The sequence below is a fragment of the Nicotiana sylvestris genome, chromosome 2 (assembly GCF_000393655.2).
Source record: "Nicotiana sylvestris chromosome 2, ASM39365v2, whole genome shotgun sequence".
In the NCBI taxonomy this organism is placed as follows: domain Eukaryota; kingdom Viridiplantae; phylum Streptophyta; class Magnoliopsida; order Solanales; family Solanaceae; genus Nicotiana; species Nicotiana sylvestris.
The window spans coordinates 168,470,589-168,480,538 of record NC_091058.1 but is presented as its reverse complement, the minus strand read 5'-3'; the positions used below and the strand labels follow the sequence as shown (position 1 = coordinate 168,480,538).

The window sequence follows — 9,950 nt, the reverse complement described above, 5'->3', positions numbered from 1 at the left end:
TCCCAGAAATCTTGATCGCTTGGTGAGTTGTGAGTATTGTTCAAGGGCCCTGGGCCATGACATAGAGAAATGCTGGAAACTAAAAACAGCTATACAAGAGCTCATTGATACTTATCGGATCGAGGTTCAAGCCCCAGAAATACCAAACATCAACCAGAATACGCTACCAGCTCACCATGAGACCCATATGATTGAGTTGATACAAAAGGTAGGGGAGGCTAAGAAACCCTCGCAGACGGTGATGATGATCCGCTCCAGTGAAACCAGTTCAAAGGAAAGGGTAAACATTGGGAAATCAGTGGTCTAGTGGAAAGAGGTAGACAACAAGCCAGCTGTGGTAGCCGAGAAAGTGTCGTCAAGTACTGTTGCAGTGAAACCAGAAAAAGCTAAAGTGGTGGTACCAGGGGTTACAAGTAAACCTATCGCGGTTGTGAAGGGTGCTCGCACAGAGCCTGTTATTATAAAACCAGTAACTCAGCTTCCAGTGATCAGCAGCAAGGCGGTCACGTGGAATTATGAATGAGTGACAGTAACTTACCTGGGGAAAGAGGTTAGACAAGAAGTGTGTGAGACCCATGGTTTGACTCGATCGGGGAGATGCTTTGCCCCCGAAGAGTTGAGAAAAGCTAAAACTTCCAAAGACAATCCAGTGTCGGTGAAGAAAGCTGTGTCCGAGGAAGAAGCAGAGGAATTTTTAAAAAAGATGAAAGTACAGGACTATTCCATTGTGGAGCAGTTGAGGAAAACACCGGCTCAGATCTCGCTATTGTCATTATTGATCCATTCCGACGAGCACCGTCGGGCTTTGATGAAGATCTTGAATAAGGCCCACGTTCCTGACAAACTCTCAGTAAACCACTTGGAAAAGATAGATAACAAGATATTTGAGGTAAACAGAGTCACTTTTTCTGATGATGAGTTGCCCGTGGAGGGTACCGAGCACAATAGAGCCCTCTATCTGACGGTGAAATACGAAGATTCCATGGTTACTCGGGTGTTGGTTGATAATGGATATAGTGTGAACATTTTCCCTCTCTCCACCCTGAACAAGTTGAAGGTGGATTATGAAAGAATTTACAAGAATAGTATCTGCATTCGGGAATTTGACGGTGGAGGGAAGGATTCAGTCGGAGACATAGTGCTTGAGCTCACCATAGGGCCAGTTGAATTTACTATGGAATTTCAGGTGCTCGATGTGGCTGTTTCTTACAATCTATTGCTAGGACGACCCTGGATTCATGTTGCCAAGGCAATCCCGTCTACGCTACACCAAGTTGTCAAGTTTGAATAGGATTGACAGGAAATTGTTGTATACAGTGAAAATAATTTGTGTGTGCCCAATAATGCCATTGTCCCGTTCATAGAGGTCGAAGATGACGAGGGGCCGTGAGTTTATCAGGTTTTCGACATAGTATCGGTGGAGAAAGTTTCAGAAGGAAAGTGCGTTCCGACTCCAAAGATGGCTGCGGCATCAGTCATGGTAGCCGTTGAAATGTTGAAAAATGGTTTCGTATGGGGCAAGAGTTTAGGTGTATCTCTGCAGGTATTGTGCAGCCAGTTTCTCTTCCAAAGAATCTAGATACTTTTGGTCTTGGGTTCAAGCCTACCATTGCAGACGTGAGAAGAGCTAGAAAAATGAAAAAGAAAGCATGGGCCGGGTACCAGAAAGCAACTGTTGTCAAAGGTCCCTGTACCACTTATTGGTGCCGACGGAGACTTGGAGAAGGGGTTCGAAAGGTTATTTGCCGAGGTCAACATGGTTCAGGATGGGGAAGGGTCAAGCAAGGCAGATGTGCATTTTGTGGGACCACGTGCAAAAGTCAACAACTGGGAAGCTACTCCTCTTCCTACCCGGAAGGAGTCTTGGTAGTGGGTTTTGATTTTCTTTTAGTTGTCTGGATTATTCCAGGGTCTGTAATTCAGGTATTATGTTCCGTCCAGTTGGATGTGTTAAAACCCTGTTATCTTTATATTCAATGAAATGCAATTGTTCCTTTTCCTTCATTTCTTCTAATTTTACTTTTGTTTTCTTCTTTTGTACAGTTCTTTTTATGCTGATATCAATGACATGACATGCATGAGAAATCTTCGGCCCAGTTTTAAAAGCCAATCTAACTCTGAAATAATAATACAAGAAATTGAGTGTGATGACGAGTTGGAATTTGAGGATGATGAGGCCTATGAAGAAATTAGTAAGGAACTAAGTCATTTTGAGGAAAAGCCTAAACCTAATTTGAATGACACAGAAACAGTTAATCTAGGGGACCAAGAAAATGTCCGTGAAACCAAAATAAGTGTCCATCTGGAACCCCAACTCAGGGAGGAGATCAATAAAGCACTGTTCGAATATAAAGACGTTTTTGCATGGTCCTATGACGACATGCCGGGTCTAAGCAATAATTTAGTGGTTCACAAGTTTCCCATGGACCCGTCATTCCCTCCTGTCAAGCAGAAGCTGAGAAAATTCAAGACGTATATGAGTGTAAAAATCAAGGAAGAGGTCACCAAGCAGTTCGATGCCAAAGTCATTCGGGTCACCCGGTATCCCACCTGGTTAGCCAATGTTGTGCCTGTACCGAAGAAGGATGGCAAGACTAGGGTGTGTGTTGACTATCGGGATCTCAACAAGGAAAGTCCAAAAGACAATTTCCCGTTGCTGAACATCCATATCTTGATTGAAAATTGCGCTAAACGTGAGATTGGTTCTTTTGTGGATTGTTACGCGGGTTATCATCAGATCTTAATGGATGAGAAAGATGCAGAAAAGACGGCATTCATCATGCCGTGGGGAACGTACTACTATCGGGTCATGCCATTCAGTTTGAAAAATGCTGGGTCAGCCTATGTGAGGGCAATGACAATAATATTCCATGATATGATACACCGGGAAATCACGGTGTACGTGGATGATGTGATTGTGAAGTCTAGAAAGCAATCTGACCATGTTAGGGATCTGAAAAAGTTCTTCCGAAGGCTTCGCAGGTAAATCTCAAGCTTAATCCTGCAAAGTGTGCTTTTGGGGTGCCGTCTGGAAAGTTGTTGGGGTTCGTAGTCAGCCGCCGGGGTATTGAATTGGACCCATCAAAAATCAAGGCCATCCAGGAATTGCCACCTCCGAAGAAAAAGACCGAGGTGATGAGTTTGGTGGGGAGATTGAATTATATCAGCAGGTTCATCTCTCAGCTCACGACAACTTGGAGCCTATCTTCAAGCTGTTAAAGAAACAAACTGCAGTCAAGTGGACAGATGAATGTCAGGAGGCATTTGATAAGATAAAGGGGTATTTCTCAAATCCACCCGTGTTGGTCCCGCCAGAACCAGGGCGACCTTTGATTCTATATTTAATGGTATTGGACAATTCATTCAGCTGTGTACTGGGTCAACATGATATCACTGGAAGGAAGGAGTAGGCCATATATTATCTCAGCAAACAATTCACACCGTACGAGGTTAAGTACATTCAGCTTGAGAGGACATGTTGCGCCCTAACCTGGGTGGCGCAGAAGTTGAAACATTATTTGTCATCTTACACTACCTATCTAATATCTCGCTTGGATCCATTGAAGTATATCTTTCAGAAGCCTATGCCCACTGGGAGGCTTGCAAAGTGGAAGATCCTTCTCACAGAGTTTGACATTGTCTACGTGACTCGAACTACAATGAAAGCACAGGCCTTGGCAGACCATTTGGACGAGAACCCGGTTGATGAAGATTATGAACCTTTGAAAACTTATTTCCCTGATGAAGAGGTGATGCACATTGATGAGTTGGAACAAGGAAAGAAGCCTGGATGGAAGCTTTTCTTTGACGGAGCCGCAAACATGAAAGGCGTGGGGATAGGAGCAGTACTTATTTCTGAAATAGGGCAGCACTATCCTGTTACGACTCAACTTCGTTTTTACTGTACCAACAACATGGCTGGGTACGTGGCATGTATTCTGGGTTTGAGGTTAGCTGTGGATATGTGTGTCCAGGAAGTCTTGGTCTTGGGTGACTCGGACCTCCTGGTGCACCAGATTCAGGGGGAATGAGAAACACGAGATTTGAAACTCATACCGTACAGACAATGTTTGCATGATCTTTGACAACGGTTTCAGTCAATAGAATTCAGGCATATCTCGAGGACCCATAATGAAGTCGCCGATGCTTTGGCCACTCTGGCGTCAATGTTATATCATCCATATAGGGCTTATGTGGACCCTTTGCAGATTCAGGTCCGTGATCAGCATGCTTACTGTAATATAGTGGAAGAAGAACTGGATGGGGAGCCATGGTTCCATGATATCAAAAAATACATTAGGATGGGGGTATATCCGGTACAGGACACTGTTGATCAGAAAAGAACAATTCGACGATTATCAAGTGGATTTTTCTTTAGTGGAGGGGTATTATACAAAAGAACTCCAGATCATGGATTGTTAAGATGCATAGATACCAGACAAGCCACAGTCATCATGACTGAGGTACACCAGAGTTTGTGGACCACATATGAGTGGGTACGTTCTAGCAAAGAAGATTCTCCGAGCAGGTTACTACTGGCTCACTATGGAGCGGGATTGCATCAGTTTTGTGCGTAAATGCCATCAGTGCCAAGTGCATGGAGATTTGATTCATTCTCCACCATCTGAATTACATACAATGTCTGCACCATGGACTTTTGTTTCTTGGGGCATGGATGTCATTGGGCCAATCGAGCCGGCAACATCGAACGGACACAAGTTTATCCTGGTAGCCATTGATTATTTCACTAAGTGGGTTGAAGCAAAAACGTTCAAATTTGTGACCAAGAAAGTAGTGGTTGACTTTGTGCATTCAAATATCATCTGTTGGATTGGGATTTCGAAGCTAATCATCACGGACAATGGCGCTAACCTCAACAGTCATCTGATGATAGAGACATATCAGTAGTTTAAGATTATACATCGCAATTCCACCCCATATCGCCGTAAGGCGAATGGAGCAGTCGAGGCAGCCAACAAGAATATAAAGAAGATACTTCGAAAAATGGTGGAAGGTTCTAGACAGTGGCATGAAAAGCTGCCATTTGCATTGCTGGGATATCGCACTACTGTTCGCACTTCAGTAGGGGCTACTCCTTATTTGTTGGTGTATGGCACGGAGGTAGTAATACCCGCAGAAATTGAAATCCCATCCCTTCGGATTGTTGCTGAGGCAGAAATTGATGACGTTGAATGGGTCAAAACCCGCTTGGAGCAGTTAAGTCTGATTGATGAAAAGAGATTGGCAGCAGTATGTCATGGCCAATTGTACCAACAGAGAATGACAAGAGCATATAACAAGAAGGTACGTCCACGGAAGTTCGAAGTGGGTCAACTAGTGTTGAGACGTATCTTGCCTCATCAGGCTGAAGCAAAAGGAAAGTTCGCCCCAAACTGGAAGGGGCCATTTGTTGTAACTAGAGTATTGACCAATGGCGCGTTATATTTGACAAATATAGAAGGGAAATGTGTAGAAATGGCTATCAACTCTGATGCAGTCAAGATATACTATGTATGATTTCTTTCTTTGATTGTACTTGTTTGTATTTGGCATATTTTGAAGATTGAAATGACAAAGGCGTTTTTATTCTGATATCTAAACACTTTATCCTTTGTCACCCCTTTTTGAGCCTTATTTATTTTCTTTCATACCCCTATTTCAGGATTAACGGCACAATTCAGAAACACAATGCGGAGGATAGGTAATTGAAAAGAAAAAGAAAGAATGATCAAGAATGGAAAAGGAGAAGAAAAATGAAAAGAGAGAAGAAAGAGAAAGAAAAGAAAAGAAAGAAAGAGAAGCAAAAAGAGAAAAAGAGAAAAAGAAAAAAAGAGAAAAGAAGAATAACAGAAGAAAAAGAGAGAAAGAAAAGAAAGAGAGAAAAGAAAAATCGCAACAACAGAGTAATTTCTATGCTATGAACTACGTTCGACCTGATTCCTTTTAAGGATACGTAGGCAGCCTCACGGTGCGGTCTCATCAAAACAAAAGTCCAAAAGTCCCCAAGCAAGGAACTGGGGCAGAAGTTGTGGATGTTGTGAGAAACCTAATTCCGAAAGTTGTAAGTCTAACCCATTTTAATTGTTTTGAGCCTTTTATACCCTTTCTTTTTAACCCTGTCCAAAAGCCCACATTACGGTCCAAAGAAAGACCTTCTGATCAGTCTTTGAGAAATGCCAAGTCGAGCAGGCAAAGGTAATTCATGTCAGGGGAAACACTCTGATTCAAGCAGAAAAAATAAAAATGTGAGAGTCTTACTGGTGAAAACCTTCACAGGCACAGTAAGGCGACGAGAGTTGAGAAAAATCAAAATGAGAGAGTCTTATCGGTGAAAATCCTCACGGGCACCGTAAGGCGAATGTGAGTCAAGAGATGAACGAATGAAAGAGGTCTGCTGGTGAAAACCTTTCAAGGCACCGCAGGATGAACAAGACCGAGGTTTTGGTAAAATAATCAAGTCATGGAAATTCTGGGGCAACAAAGTACGTCAACTGAAAGTTGATTGGTTGGACAGATTGGGCCGACTAATCCGAAATGCATCTCATGATCATTGGTACCAGCTGTTCCACCCAGATAAGTCTCTTTTCTTTCTCCTTTGGTAGCAGTCATCTGGTTTTGGATTCTTGTTATCCTTAACTCGCAAAGTCATTGCATTTCATTTTTTTTGGGCATTTATCTAAAGATGTTTCAATGTCAGTCTTGTTCAAATCGAGTGAAAAAGATTTCAAATCTCACTACCAACTTCCAAAATTGCAAAGCACGGAGTGGTCAAAGCATACTAAGGATAACACGACGAAAGAGGGGAATACAAGGAATCACCGGAAGCTTCATCGGTGGAATGGTTTGGTAATGTAATGGGAGACGTAAAAGTTCAGATAAAGGGGTCAGAGGTAAGACAACAGCGGGTATAGAACACTCGGCTCGTCAAAAGTCATGGGGTTTGAAAGTCAGTCAGAGAGTCAAAGCGGTTTAGGGCCAGTTGGGAGAAGCCAGTCAGAACAAACATTGCAGCAGAAAGATCTTCAGCAAGAATGCCATCAGCTAACCACCACTTTAAATTGACAAAATTTTCTTTGATTGAAACAGGGGCAGAAAATTCGTTGGATTCGGAGAAACTCTCCGTGGAGAAAGGCAGTCACCAAACAGGTTTGTTTTGATTTTCCGGACCCTTCTGGAAATGGGACCTAGTTTAAAGATCAGAAATAACATAATCTAGCATAAATGCATCCCAAAGGAATATAAGTTGGGTTAGAAATTTGCATGTTCGAGATAGGATTCAATTAGGAGTTTTCAGGACCCTCCTGAATAATGGGACTTAGCTTAAGATTTCGATTAGATACCAACATTTAGCGTAAACTCTGCTGTAAGGTAGTATAATTCAGACATGAAAGCTGTCACCTTTAAGATAAAATTTGACCTTTGAGTTTCAGGACCCTCCTGGATAATGAGAAGTAGTTTAAAGATCCTCTTAGATAGCAAGATTTAGCAGAAGTCACACCTGTAGAAGATATAACTTAGATTTTAAATTGTCATTTAGTTAAGAGTTGTCAGGACCCCCCTGAATAATGGGACCTAGCTTTCAAATCCTTAGTAATACTTGGTAATATGATTTAGTTTTACAATCACATCTGTCCCCAGCCACCAAACTGGGGCAGAAAATTTTCTTTGTTTTTGTCTGTTTTGTTGAAGTCAGGAGCCCGCCTGGAGAGCAGGGAATACTTTCAAGCGCAGCAGTCAGAAGCCCGCCTGGAGAACAAGGGAGTATCATTTAAGTTTAGCTTTCAAATTCTTTGCTTTGTTTATTTTGAAGTCAGGAGCCCGCCTGGATAGCAGGGAATACATTTCAAATTAAAGTCAGGAGCCCGCCTGAAGAGCAGGGAATACTTTCAAATGCAGCAGTCAGGAACCCGCCTGGAGAACAAGGGAGTACCATTTAAGTTTAGCTTTCAAATTCTTTGATTTGTTTATTTTGAAGTCAGGAGCCCGCCTGGAGAGAAGGGAATACATTTCAAATTAAAGTCAGGAGCCCGCCTGAAGAGCAGGGAATACTTTCAAATGCAGCAGTCAGGAACCCGCCTGGAGAACAAGGGAGTACCATTTAAGTTTAGCTTTCAGATTCTTTGCTTTGTTTATGTTGAAGTCAGGAGCCCGCCTGAAGAGCAGGGAATACATTTCAAGTCAGTAGTCAGGAGTCCGCCTGAAGAGCAGGGAATACATTTCAAGTCAGCAGTCAGGAGCCCGCCTGGATAGAATGAGAATACATATCAAGTTGAGCAGTCAGGCCCCACCTGAAGAAGGGGGAAACATCTTAGTTTACAATTCAAGATGGCAACAAATGGATGTCTCCGGGAGAATGGAGGACAACAAGGCAACAAGAAACACAAGAGCAAGTTTGAAGATATAGATAGGACTTTTGTAATCCATAGACCATAGTCTAGTCTAGCTTCTTGTTTTATTTTGACATGGTGTAATAAAGGGGTTCAGTAAGCAGTAGCAGCAGCAACAACAACAGTGGAAGCCCAGCTTCATGGTAGTCCCAGCTACCAAACATTCCTGAACTACACTGACCTGATTTCTTTTTAGCCAAGGATATGTACGCAACCTCGGAAGCAAGGTGCGGTCAAATCTTTCAAAAATGCTTCCCATGGAGTATTCAAACGGGCAAAAATCGCTCGTATCCGCTCACTTTATCTTTGCACGAAAACTCTTCGTGTTTCCGAACAACGAGGGGCAGCTGTGAGCACGTGATTTTTTCCCTACATGAAATACTCCCATAAATTCAAAACAAAGTAATTTCGTTTCATTATTTGCAATTTTGTGGATTTTGTGGCATTTTCTGTTAATTATTTGTATTTTTGTCTGTGCATTTCGTTTGTTAATTAATGAAAAATACAAAATATGCTGCATTTGCATTTAGGATTTAATTTTTGCACTTTTGAATTAATTAGTAATTTAGTGTTTTATAAAAATGGAAAAATCACAAAAATAGTTCATTTTTGCACCTTAATTTTAATTTCTCGAATTTTGTTAGTTTTCTTTATTTTTGCATTTAATTAGTGGTGGCAATTATAATTTAGAGTTAGTTAATTTAGTTTAATAAGATAATTTGGTTTAAGAATTAATTTAGAAAAAAAGAAAAGAATTTTGCAAAGAAAAAAAGGAAATAAAAGAAAAGGAATTGAAAGAGAGGGTTTGTGTGGGCCATTTTTAATAAAAATTTCCAAGGCCCAAGACTCTCCCCCCTCATACCCGCTCAATGTAGCCCAATACCCGCCCCCGATCCAGTCCAAACCCTTGCATGAACCAAACGACACCGTTTTGACCAAATCAATCTGGACCATCTATGTTTGGTTGATCTAACAGACCACAAATCACCCCTCCCTGGTATTTAACATTCCGAACGGACCCTACCCCCCTCAGAACCCCCCAGCTTTCGTCTCTCCCAGACCCCTTCAGACTAGACGAACCCTAGAAGTGCCGCCCTAAAAAACCTTGCCATTTCCGGTGGCGGCGCCTGCCCCAATGTCACGACCCAAACTGGAGGGCCATGACTAGCACCCGACCACACTTGTTGAGCACCAACGTACATTTCATCTAACCTTCATTATTATCTTCTAGGGTTGACGAGATCAATATAAATGGTAGACCTGGATCATGGACAACCAGCAATAAAATATGACGACATAAACATACAAAGCAGGGGATGACTAGACAATCAAGAAACTACATATAAGGTATGAGCTACCACGCTACTATGAAAGACTATACAACAAAAACTAGCCGACAAGGCATACCAAACTATACATGAGTCGACACCTGTCTATGAGCCTCTAAAAGAACATAAGTGCTGCAACATAGCCGGAACAGGGCCCCGACATACCCATAATGTCTATAACAAAAATGCATACCAAGACCAAGGCAAGTCCGGAGAAGGGATCTCGCCAATCACC

At 42.2% G+C, this 9,950-nt stretch overlaps 1 protein-coding gene across 1 annotated transcript; it reads left to right on the top strand.

The window, feature by feature from the left end:
• Nucleotides 1-982: 982 nt before the first annotated feature.
• On the top strand, nucleotides 983-1,291 carry LOC138885949 (uncharacterized). The gene has a single exon (XM_070166958.1). It carries the CDS (start codon nucleotides 983-985, stop codon nucleotides 1,289-1,291), a length of 309 nt encoding a protein of 102 aa, XP_070023059.1.
• The last annotated feature ends 8,659 nt before the right edge of the window (nucleotides 1,292-9,950 follow it).